Here is a 13,286-nt window from a genome sequence, read left to right on the forward strand (position 1 = left end):
CCAGAGGCTTTTAACTGAGTATGAATTTAGACCTGCAGCAAGTCTCCTGTCATGACAATCAAGGCAGTAAACTAACTGCAGCTTTATTTTGCTCTTATCTAAGATTTCTGAAATAATCAAGAATAAACCATTATTCTTAATATTTTTAGGGATTGATACGACAATCAGTTCCATACAGATTTTGGAAACTCAGCAAAGCATCGACAATCGCTATTGTAGTAAAAATCTGCAGTGCAGGTAGGTGAATTGTTTTATTATGCTATGGTGGAATAAAACACCATTAACGTGGCCTGGCTGGCACTTTGATATCTTTTTATATTTTTTCTGTTTAAATTTAAGTGCAATTTCCATGTTTTGGATACTGTCAATCTCAAAATCCCATGTGTATTAATGCAACCTTTTTCAGCTCTGGAAACTACAGCTATGTTATTCCTATTAACAAACACACACCCATGGATGTAGAAATCTCACTGGAAATAAAGTAAGTACAATTAAAAGGAATACACACAAAGGACAACAGTGATTCTCTGTTTCATAGAAATTCTTGCCTGATGTCTATTGTTACACAAATTTGTCCTATTCAGAGGAGTGGGAAATATCTATGCACAACTAAATTGTTAACGTAGACTTTTTGTGTAGATTCCTTGCTGTTGCTTAGGCCCAATACCATTCTCAGCTCAAGGAAAATTTCACCCAAAGTTGCAGGTATTGAAATCCAGAAGTCTTAAGCTTCTATCCTAATAATCATTTGAGCAGACATGTACGTGTGTACTGGCAGGATTGTCGTGTCTGGCCTAGGGATCTGGTTTTTTCTTTTGTTGTAGAGAGACATTACTAGGAATATAGCTTTAGTAAATCCAGAGAGTACCTTTTTTGGGCCAGTTGTGCCAAACCCTGTAAAAGGGGGATTCTTGTGCAGGAACTTCTGGTATTGCATAAAATTGGACTTACAGCAGGGAAAAGCAGCAGACCTATTACTTTCAGCAGGTATCTTCTCCTCAAAAGCCAACTCCACCACGTTCTCCTGGAGGGAACAAATCCTTTCTTTTGGACTTTTACTCCGAGAAAGGCCAACAATAGCCAGAACAGCTGCCAAACCATCTGCCTGACAAACAAAGAAAACATCTGCCTGCCTGACTCCTGTCTCTGCAAGAAGGGACTCATCCAGTCTTTTGATCTTCAGTGTTATCCCTATAAACATCTGCCTTTTTCAAATAAGATGAAATATAACAGTACTCCTGAAGTGTCTGCTTGTTTTCTACAGCCACTGAAAACTTGTCCTTTAAATGTATGCCATTATAATCCAATAGTACAGTCCTCCCATGTAGTGATTAATACATCATATTCAGAGTTTCACTGACTATAACTTTATTTTGAATATTGGTTTGTGGTTTGGGGGTGACTGATTTTGCTTTTAATAAAGTCATCTATCCTTATTTTTCTCTGCTTCCTGAAGCACCACAGAACCATTGATTATATTTCTCTGCAAAGTCACATTTGGAAATTATTGCTCCCATTATTCTTCAAGCCAAAACAGTAGGAAGGATTTCCAAGAAACCACACAGGTAAGATTTTTGTAGCAATACTGTGGCTTTTGGGAATCATTTTGATAAAACTAATGGCTGCAAAATTCTGATCTTTGTTGAAGTGCTAGAAATCCAAATGCTGGTACTTTGAGTCTGTCGGTCATGGCTGGTTATCACATGACCATAATGAGATGAAATCTTTTGGTTGGAGCCAGTTTTCTGCTGACTTCTATAAAAAGTCCAATGATTCTCTGCAAGGACAGTTTTGATTCTGCTTCAGCCTAAGACACCACTACAATATATCATTATAACTCCAAAGACACTTAAGAAATGGGAATAACTTATCACTCAGAGCTTTAGGAGAGTCCTCCAAACTCTCATCTACTTTACAGTTTCCATTATTATCTTATGGGTAATGAATTCCACATTTAAAGTCTAGAATTTGCTGGTAACAATGATAGTATTCTGCTTTACTTCTGAGTTTACCAATAAATCCCTCTAGGGAAAATTCTTCATTTTAAAAGCAAAAGTTGTTTATGTGTCATTCTCTGGGTTGCCCCAATGGGGATAAAAGCTGGTAAATCAGGTTAACTTTTCCCAGTAAAAAAATATTTAGTGACTAGGTCTTGCAAATATTTAAGCATCTCCAGTAAATTGATGAAGGCTTTAAACTCTCTTCAAGTTCCCTGGACATACAGGACTCCTTCAAGGCCCCCATTTGTCAATGTTTGTTTGGAAATGTTTATTCTGGCTAAAACAGTAGGAAAGGCAGAAGCAATGATAATAGCATTTCTGAACACATTATAGGAGAAACATCCCTGAATTTGAAAGTAATTTCAGAGTCTTCTTCAGAATTCTGATCTATACTCCCGTACATAACATATTTTTAATCAATTTTAATTTTTTTGTGCTTAGTCAAATTTCAGCACTTAAGATACCTCCAGTCTTAAGCTCGCTTTTTGCTCATCTTTTCAAATGTCTTCGCAAAAAGTTTCAGGCTTCTTTGTAACAGTGGCAAAGTCATCTGAAAGCCCAAAATTTCCAAGTTTTGACTTGTCTGCTGTAATTTCAAGAGAATTGAAGTTAAATCAGACATAGAGAGTTTCTCAATGCAGAAATCTCCTTGAAGCTTACTGACAAAACTGGTCAAAGAGATTTCCTCTGTCAACCTGAAATCCACATCAAAAGACTAAAGCTAACTAGCCTCCAGCAGCAGTGAGCTTTCAGATTTGATGTGACTCAGAATAGAAATGCTGCCTAGTTGAAGAGGCTTCTTTTGAGAGGATTTTTCTAGGGATGGGAAGGCTTATTCCCTACCAAAAGGCAGAACAGCAATCATTTGGACTCACCAGTCCCACGTAAGTTTTGTTTTGTCGCATCATCTCCAGCAGAGAGGATGTGTCAGAAAGTGAAGTGAGGAGAGAAAGATGAAGGAGTTGAGACACTAGAAATATAAGTTACCGTGGATCATTAGGTGAAAGTGAGGATTGAATTTTGTTTTATTCATTGTAGCATAAACATTTCAGGTACAAAATATGTTGTTTCACTTTTGCATGGCAGAACACTGCCATTCAAAAGAAAGACCATGAAACCTTGCAGGTATCTGTTTTTGAAATACTCAGTGAATATCTTTAGAATATATGGAGGAAATTTTCTGAGCACCGCTAAAATTGCTGTCCCAAAATCAGCAAAACGGATTTGCGATTTGCTAGTATTACAAATTAAAGCTCTTAGGCCACCCGGCACATCAGGAACAATCCCTGTTTATTGGGGGATTTGCTTAGAAAACGAGTGAGGGAATCCAGTTGTTCAGAGCCAGCTGAGTGTCACCGGGAGTCAGATGCCTGCCAGTTCCCATGTGGAGCTGATCAGAGTAAAGCCACATTCGCAGGGTTTAGTCAGCACTTGCTCTTTGAATACTTTGTAGTTATCAAGGCTTGGTATCATAATTACCTTGCACTGCATTTGTACATTAAATATTTCCGGAGTCTGTCCTTCTCTCCCTTTTCCTGTGAAATGAGGTTATCTAATCTCTCATTTATCACGCAGGGACGCCAGCACATCTGGGCTCTCCCGGTAGCTAAGTTGTATGACAGCGCGTACTCTTTCCGCGTAGCCGTGCCGGTAAGCCTTTTCAAATGATAGCATAGCAAAAGACAAAATAGCTGTTGAACTGAGACAATTTCCCATGTGAATCTCCTTTTTTTTTCTTTTGCAGGGTTTTGCTAGCTGCTCAACAGACCGTTACTTTGCTGGAATGTTTTTTACTGATTACTACTTCTACTTTTATCGGCAGTGTAACTAAAATGTTGCAAATATTCTGTTCTTTGGGGAAAAGATGAGGAAACACTTAATATGAAAAAGAGACTTGCAAATAACCCTGGATATTTTTAAAACCTCTTTGTGGGTTGTATGGGACTTTCTTGGGTTTTTTCACTTCTAAATTTAAAAAAAAAAAAAAAAAAGTTGAAAAATAAAGTGTTTGACAGCAACCATTTTGCATTTCCACAAGCTGTTTCTAAAAAGACATGAGGCAATGGAGTATATGATGTTGTTGTGGGTGGAGTGGGAGCTTCAAAGTTTACTGGAGAAGCCTTCCCATTGAGTCACAAGGTGCAGAATGACCTCTGGCTTTCTAAACTCTTCAGCGAGGAGTCTAGGTGTGGTTGGATCCAGTCTTAGCCCCAGACTTGGTCAACGATTTAAGTCAAAGGAATTACACGTGTGATTGATCCTTTGTACAATTTTGTCATGCAGAATTAAGGATGACAAGCCAGATGTATAAAAATGAATGATTTATTTGGATTAATGATTAGACAAAAAGATCTTAATCAGAATTATTTACTGCATGGTGTAGAAGCTAACACTACTAGTATAGTATATGATAATGTACTACATCAAAGCAATGATATTAAAGCTATCAAAAAACCCCAGTTTTTGAGTAGAGATCAGTGTTACTCACCCATACCAATGATTGTGGGCAAACATCTTTAGCTCACCTTAAGAGGCATTCCTACCTAAGGGAGGAATCTCCACACATGCTTCAAGGAGTATACTAGAAATTCCTGCCAATTGAAAGTGGCAGTTTTATAGTATATACTAAGTGGTACTTTTATAGTATAAAGTGGTTCACTATCAGTCATATGTCTCCAGGTCAGCTGTGTCAGCTCAGTGTCTTTAGATAAGGATACTTTACAATATCTGCCACACCTCACTCTCGACATGTTTAACTTTGGGGTTGATGATTCAGATTTGGTTTTGCATAATTCAACACCAAAAGCAGCATGACACCTCCTTTCAGTTCACCAGTGATAGCTTTGCAAAATTTGCATTGCTCGAGTTTTTACCGCATCCCAGACAGAACATCCTGATACAGATATGTAAATAAAATGATTGTATGGATCATAGTGAAGTTATTTGATATTGTATGCATAGTAGATGAGCAAATGGGTAGGAGCACTGCTGAGCTGGGATACTCTTCAGTTTTCAGAAAATGGGAAGATGATTAAGTGTTATTTGCAATAAAGAGACCTGCTTCTGTCCTACAGGCATATGCCCTCTTTTTGTATCTGCTGCTCTTTTTTAAGATATAAACACCTTTTTTTTTTTTTTTTTTTCTTAACAGAACTAAAACAAACCAAATCTCTAAAAGAGAAATATAGCACTCTGCAAATACCCTCTGAAATAAGTGTAAGTTAGGGAACAACAGGTCAGTTCAGTTGTCTTGTCAGTGTTTCCATTTCAGAAAGCAATCCCATCATTACCACCACAGCTGCATGATTTAACTATGCTACTGCAATTTCAATGAGTTATATTTTAGCTACCTTTTTTTCCCCTCTGAATCTGTACACCAGGAATAAAATATTTACTCCTAAATTCAGTTTTGTTGTTGTTGTTTGTGATGTGTGTTAGTATGATGAAAGAATAGAAATATTGAGAAGAACATGGTCTTGCCTTCATGGCTTCCTAAGTTGCATATGGATACACACCTGCATGGGAAAATTCTTTCTGGTTATATTTAGGAAATACATTTTTAAGGAAAAGCTATTAAGATAAAGTTTTACATTAGTTGTTCAGGAAAAAAGAAAACAGATATAATAATCAACTAAAGTGTAAATAGTGTTGTATGGTATATTTAGATCAATCCTTTTTTTGTGTAGAGAACAGAAAGTAAGTATAATAGAGACTCTGTAGGATTTTAAAGATTTATGATATGAAAACTACATTTGAACAACTGTTCTCTGAATGAAATTATTTAGCAGTGAAAGGGACACATTAGGAAGAAAAATTTTTGTCTAAAAAAAAGCTTGCCATAGTCTATGTAAACACCAGTGTGACTTAATTGTATATTTATTGCCTGACAATGTGATGGGAGAGTTTAATTTGTTTCTGTGCGTTGATTTAGCCTTTCTTTTGTCACTATTTTGGGATTTCCTTAAAGGATCTCCTTCTCACTCATTTTTTAAGATGCATGTCCTTAGTTGGGGTCAATTGCTATGTCTGGCTTTTATTCCTTAAATGAATCTTTTGTTTGACCTTATGTGTTTAAAGGTTTTTTTGGTGGTGTGGGTTTTTTTCCTGGGAAGTATTTGTGATATAAACCACTGTTCTATAATATTCCAGAGACTAACTGGTATTGGAACACTGGATACAAAAGAATCAGAAATTTGTGCCTTTAATTTTTTGTAGTCCGTACTTGAGGGTAGAGTCAACCAGTCACAGATGACAACACATAAATTTTGAACAAAAATTCTACCTTTTTGGTCCCACCTGGTTTTCATCACATTATTGTGGATTGTAATTCCCTTCCCAGTGGCACAGAGCACTGCAGCAGGAGAATATAAACGTTAAGTGTTTCCTGTATCAAAAGGCTTTGTGTAATTAGAGTCTAGGGTGAGGTGCATGTGGGATAGCAACTATTTTCTCTCCTTAGTAGCTTGTGATGGTTTAATTACAGATCAGTTTGCCCATTTAAGAATTTTCAACTAGGTCTCTAGTCCTGTGATATGTTTGTAGTAAGATACTGTTGAAGATTTCGTTCAGTTTTAAGGTGACATGTGGCTGTATGAAGGCTGTGTTCTAACATGTCTGAGATAACAATTATCAATCTTGGTAAAAGCTAGGGAAGACCTAGCAGAAATTAAATACTTGGGTTTAAAATAATTGTGGCTAGGTGCTGTTTAGCTGCTTACTGGGGTTAAACTGTGACACAGCCACACCAGAAACCCAGTGAGTGACTAACCTACATGACTAGATTTTGATCCATTTTGGACTGGAAATGTAGAAGCTCTAGGAATGATTTTCACTCCCCTAACTGCCAAGCCTTCACTTTACTGTGTTTGGAGAAGTGGAACTCATCTTGACATCACTGGACTGGTGACATTCTTGGCTCCTGCTGTCCTTCTCGCTTTTATGGCATTGAACCATAGCTACTGGAGAAGAATACAGCAGGGAAAACATGGCTAGCAGCATTTTCCATCCTGAACAGCCAAAGGAAGTATGGATTGACCTTTCCAAATGAAAAGGTTTGAAAAAGTTTAAGCACATCCATGTCCATATGTCCGTTGTTTGGTTGGTTGTGGTGGTTTGTTTGTTTGTTTGTTGTTGTTGTTGTTGTTTTTGTCTATGTCCTCACTAAGGAAGTTACAGGTTTTTTTAATAGTGGTCATTCTAAGTTGAAAGAATTTCTGTGAATACTGAAAAATGAATTACTAATGGTTTACGTAAATTCTGCTTGGAACAGGAAATTCTCTTTCCCTTATCTATTTTTACCACAAGAGACCCTCGGACGTATATCATTGGAATATTTTTGCCTTATTTGAGGTGGAGCTGAAACAAAAGAGACTGCCAGGCTGTGTGAAAGTCGCTGCTGCAAGTTGGAGAAGACAAATGCAGGGCTAGAATGGGGTGATCTTGTACCATCTGATCTGGGTTTCAAACCATGCTGTGCATACCAAGAACCCGATGTGGCAATTCATGTTTTTACTTGACTGTAACACAAATTACTTTGCTGTGCTTTCACTAAGTTTGATCTAGCAGTGGCAGCAGCATTTGAAGTAAGAACCAGAGATCCCTTCAAAGCCCGGTGCATTAAGCCAAGAGGCTGGAAAGGCAGAAAATCCTGCATGGCCACTTCATGGAAACCAAGGACAAGGCAGAGGAGCAGAATGAGTGGTCCTGAGGTGTGAGTCTGCAGCTGGAATTGCTGACAACCTTTGGCATAGCTGTAGACAGCTGTGAGCAAAGAGGCATTTTGGTCTCTTACTGCAGCTCATTTCAAGTGACTCTTTAGTTCAGAAGGTGCCTGGTAGGTAGTGAGGAAGCTGCCTGGTGACATGAAGCGAGCCCACCCTGAGAAGTTAGCAATCCCAAAAGTGAGTTTGGGGTCCTGCACACTACAGGTCTGAAGGGACACCCAAGGGTCTCCAGACTTTGATTAAGTCCTAATTATCTACATTTTTCTAGGATTTTAGCTTACTTTATTTTAGCTTGCTAGGATTTTAACTTTCATAAAAATACTTTTCATTAAGATTTGCTATTGGGTTAAATTCTGCTCACACTACAAGAAGTTCTTCACTCAGGAGTCACTGACTTCTTGAACTACATATCTGTTGCACAGAACCTGAGCCAGTCCATCTACAAAATGCAAACCTGATTTGTATCACGTTTGCTATTTCCATTGATATGAATGCTACAGTGTGCTTTAAGTTCATTTTAGGCATAGAAACTACTTTCAAAATACACAGAAAATTAATCATATTTTTTTAGTTGCAGTGCTGTAAGACTTTTATATATGTTGCTTTATATGAAGACTTGGCTTTTATATGTGACATTATAGTACACTCAGAAGCATTGAACAACTGATGGAAATTCATGATAAGGAATCATTTACTGATCTTGTCTTTATCTTGGAATAATTCTATTAATGTCCCAGATAAACAGTGCTACAGAGAAATAACTTTCTTCAGGTTTGTGTCCTGTATTGCTGATAGTCTACAACTCCAAAAATCCCAGCTGCTCTGCTTGCTTTTGTGGATTACTCCTCCACAAGATCTTTGCTTCCTCCTGTGTTCCATATATGTTGGACAAGGCAAAAGGCATGGCTGGCTTTGATTTGAGCTTTTCTTATACTGGCTGCTCCCTCACACAGTGATTTCTTACTTGCCTTTGGAAATATTAAATTGTTCCTATCTGTTTCTTTTTCTGGGCACAAATGTTGTATTTTTCAACTTCCTGCCTTCGTATTTTCTTGCCTCTTGAAGAAATATAATTTGTCTGAGCCTCCATCAAATTTGATTGTAACCAGTCAACACCTTAAAATTATTAGCAAACAGAACATTGAAGCTGATCATAGCTTGTGAATTTGATGTTGGGTTAAAAGCCAGGATTTAGTTCATTCCAGACAAAAGAATCTTGAGTAATGTCTCTCAGGTTTCTCAAGGGAGATGCTTCTTTTTGAAACAGGATATTTGGAAGTTTTAGTTTGTAGCTCTAAAGCTTTGGATAACATCTGTGACACAAGGAGGCTGGGATGCAGTCCTGCTCCTCTCTAGACCTGTGACCACTGATGAAACCTTCATGCCTCCATTGCTTACTAATAAAACTTTGCTCATTGAGTTTTTACTTCATGAAGGGAAGAGGATTTGGAAGTGGGTCGGTGTTATAAGAGTAACTGAATTAGGCACACTGAGATGCTCAGATGTGTCAGGATTATGTATGTCTGGGACTGATCAAACAGGTCCTGTTTTAGTAAAACAATGTGCTTAGCCCTTTAGAAAAATCAGGCCCAGTGAGGAGTGTACTAGGTGTAGATTTAGCTTTTCAGCTTAAATGCTTTGATTCTGGCACGTTAACTCAATATCTTTCTCGAGCTACACAAATATTTCTCCAGAAAAAGGATGAATTTTTTTTCTGTACAGTGGGGATCAAGTAATTGAAAGGAACTGTTTTCACTGTTACCCTTCCACACCCCCTCCCCTGCACTTAGGCATGCATAGTATTTGTTAAATTCTTCTAATATGGACAGAGTAATTTTAATTAACATTTGCAAACCATCACATAATTCCCGAGTGGCAGTGGCTGGTTATGAGTCATGCATTTAGCTGAAGAACTGTGCTTTCTAAGGAAAGGCCAAGGCATATGTATGTCCTAGATCACATATACTTGTCCAGTGACTTGCTTCTCCTCCTGCTTATCTTTGGGCCATGCTGGCAGGTGGTCAGGAGCAGCCTGGCTGATGCCAGGGCACCACGGGCATTACCTGAACCTCAGTGAGATTCAAGATGTGTAATCACACTTTAGTTCATCCAGGTACAGTGCCAATAAAAAAGAAAATTTCATGCACTCACAGAATTTTGGGCACTGATTGCCACATAAGCATAGTTTCCTCTCACCTCTTCAGCTTCACCAAAGAGCATGTTTTCTGTCAAAACAGCACATGAACGAACATTTTCAGTACAAACCCTATATTCAAAATAACAGGTTTTGCGCTGGCAATCCTGACCCAGTTTTAACTCTGGTTGCTATGGTGCTCTGCGGGCTGGGTGGCCAGCAGGGCAGGACGATTTGGGATGGCACACAAGCCTTTTGTTGCTCCTTGGCCAGGGTCCAGCCAGCTTGTTTCCCCCCTTCTCTCTCCACTCCACAACAGCTGGCAGCAGCCTACATCTGCTGATCAGGAGCAGTGGTCAGGCTGCAGCTCCTGATGCCTCTCTGGGTCTGTGTCCTGGAGGAGGTGCCTTCTCCCAGGCACCCAAAGCTGTTCCTCTGCAGACCAGAAGTCCCATCCTTTGGCTGCATGCCCCTGTATTGGATAAGCCTTCATCTTCCTGCTCCTGGCTCCCTCTCCTCATCCCTCACTAGCTGCTCTCCAGACATCCTGCGTCCTGCTTTACTCCCTCCAGAAAAGGAACTCGTCACAATACTTTAAAAGGATGAGATCTAAAATAGGTCATCTTCTTAGTAACGGGTAGAAAGTGACTTTTATGAACAGGATTTGAAACAAAACTCATTATTTTAAAGGCAGATTTAAAAATTTCTAGTAGATGTTAAATATATCACAATTGCCTACATGCAGTAATATAAGCACAGGATTTGCAAATTTGAGTTTAATGTTAATTTAGCTGGTAGATAGTCCACAGGGTAATCAGCGCTTTGCATTTTCATTCAATCTTAGCGTTACACTTTGCCTTCCACAACATAATCCAAACCACAGACCAGCTGGCTGTGTTGATTAAAATCCTCTTTCTGCTTTTTATTAATCTTCATGGTTTTGTCCTAGAATTATGAAGTGGTCATGGTCTATCAGGAAATATCTGGGCCAGAATGCAGTATTTACGAGTTGAGATTTCTGCCTAAAGCATATTGCTGATTCCTAAAATCAGTTAGTTGTGTCCTGACTACTTTGTTATATCTGCAAGCTTGACATGAATTTGGAACAAAGCTCTTTGGGTTAAATTACTTACAAATAATTCATTATGCATTTGGATGGCACATTTTCTCACTGAAAACCCAGATTAAGAGAATATCATTAGGGGGGTGAAGGTGACAGAGGACTTTTGTCGTCAATAGGCCTAATCCTGCATTTTGGAGGCACAGAGTCATGCAAGCTCTTCCTGTGGACCCTCATGACCTTACCTTGATGGTAGAGGGGGAATGGTTGAGGTCAGGGTAGTGCTGCAAGGGGGAACGTCAGAGTTCCTCAAGATGCACAGCAAAGAGACAAGAATACTTCTCAAAGTGGAGGTGATGGAGCAGGAGGAAGGATACTCTGATTCCCGGAACTAGCCCAAAAGCTTCTGGGATACAGTTTTGATCTTCCTTCCTCTGTAAAATTCCTTGCACAAAGGCTGTTTATTCAGACTTGGGGATATAGACCCCGAAGAAGTAATGTGCTCTGTGTATGTTGTTTTTTTTTTTTTGTAAATATCTCTTTGATCATGGTGAATAGAATTTTTAACAAATCTGGTGTGATGATTAGGCAATCACTTTAGCCTGTATTTTTTCAATTATCTCTTGTTAACAAAATGAGGCACTAGCTAAGTATGATCTATATATTCTGACTTCTCCAGTGTTAATTAGAGACTGTAAATATTCTTGCTGATGTGTTTGGATATCTTTACATCTAGTGGTGGTTATAATGGTTGTGTCCTGTAGTTATGGCACCCATACATGGGCCAAGACCCTACATTAAGGATGATACTCTGAAAACATTGCTTAGGGATACAGATCTGCTTAGAGGGCTTTGCTGCATTCTTCCTTTCCCTGCTCTGTGTTGCTGTTGGGGACTGTGTCAGTGCATACGTTTGGGGCAGAAAACACAATATGATGATGATGCTTATAAACAATGCCTACTAATACCTCAGGGTTTTGCTGCACGAGTTCAGTTTTGTGTTAGGCTTTACTCTTGTATTTCCATAGCTTCATTTAACTGCAAACACCCATTTTTACTACTCAGAGTAAGTTTCCTTTCAGATTTCATACCATTACTATTTGCTTTGAGCCTTAGCAAGAGGATGTGAGATGTGCAAGTTGAAGAGTCAAGGCCCCAAGAAAACCAAAAGAAGGTTTTCTTTCACTCTGAGGAATGACATGTTTCAGCTCAGCATGTCTCTCACCAGTGCAGGGGTATCCATCCTACTGCAGAGTAGGACAGAGATGGACCAGGAAGACATGAAATACCTGCAGCATTAAACCCATGGCCTTTCACGATACCAAGGAGAATGAAGTTTCCTCTGAGCCAGATCTGCTGGGACTTGGACAGTTGAGCACAAGCTCTGACTATCTGTGAATGGCGTTGTTCTCTAAAATGTTGCAGGAGTTGTAAGCCTTTATTGGGCACCCTTTCTGCAAACTCATGCTTCTCAGTTTCTAGGCTGCTTTGGAGTCTGCTGCAACCTTATGATTTTGCAATTTTAAACTTTAAGAAGCAATTTTTTAAAATTTCTTTGGAGGGTCTTGGCTGAAAAAAAAAAGTGGCTTCCTGTCTTTTCAATTTACTTTTGTCAGTTTTTTAGGCATTGATAATAGTTTTCTGATTTCTTCAGGCAAAGAAACTTGTACTAGTAACTTGTTGAGGTAACTTCATTGCTGGTAGGGTGCTGGTGAGCTCTGCTTGGCTGGCTGCTGAATGCTCATGGGCACTACTTAAAAAAACAAACTATGAAAGCTACTGCATGGAACAGGTTAATTGCCTTTTTTTTACCATCATGTCTGCACATCTCTTACGTTTACTGGACTTTTGCCATCTCAGGTATTCTCTTTACTACAGTGCAAATAACAGCGGGGCTCTGGCTGCTGAAGTGACTGTAGTGGTATTCAGTTCCTTCTGTCCCCTGTAGCCTCCTGTGTTCCCATCTAGCTATCCTTTAGAGCATCATGGTTGAAGCAATACCAATTATCCTCCTGTCAGTTTATCTTCCAGAAATATTCAATGGGCTTAGGATCTCTCTGCTGGCTTTGGTGTTTCTTCTTCCTTGTGGGCCATCATTTTTGTCCCTATACTTTCTCATATAAATCCCTCTTTCAGGTCACTATTTCAAATCAAATGTTCAGCCGTGCTACCAAATATATGCTTTGTGAACTTTCATACCACGGTTTTCTTTCTTCGACATCTGTGTTTGTGGTGGTCTTGCTGACTTCAGCCGGTGCTCCAGGTAGCACTGATGGGCCTCTGGGAACATATAGTAGACCTGCAGGTGCTTTATCTGCTCGTGCTCCTGGGCACAGACCGCAAGCCAGACACTTCACAAGCAGAAAATA

At 39.1% G+C, this 13,286-nt stretch overlaps 1 protein-coding gene across 1 annotated transcript in view; it reads left to right on the forward strand.

The window, feature by feature from the left end:
* MYRFL (myelin regulatory factor like) overlaps positions 1–3,900 on the forward strand; it is a 40,014-nt gene extending 36,114 nt beyond the window's left edge. The window contains exons 21-25 of the mRNA XM_040062522.1: positions 150–237; positions 407–481; positions 1,457–1,565; positions 3,576–3,650; positions 3,745–3,900. Coding sequence (XP_039918456.1) covers positions 150–237; positions 407–481; positions 1,457–1,565; positions 3,576–3,650; positions 3,745–3,831 — 434 coding nt within the window. The 3' untranslated portion in view covers positions 3,832–3,900. The remainder of the gene's footprint in view (positions 1–149; positions 238–406; positions 482–1,456; positions 1,566–3,575; positions 3,651–3,744) is intronic.
* The last annotated feature ends 9,386 nt before the right edge of the window (positions 3,901–13,286 follow it).

The sequence above is a fragment of the Hirundo rustica genome, chromosome 4 (genome assembly GCF_015227805.2).
Source record: "Hirundo rustica isolate bHirRus1 chromosome 4, bHirRus1.pri.v3, whole genome shotgun sequence".
NCBI lineage: Eukaryota > Metazoa > Chordata > Aves > Passeriformes > Hirundinidae > Hirundo > Hirundo rustica.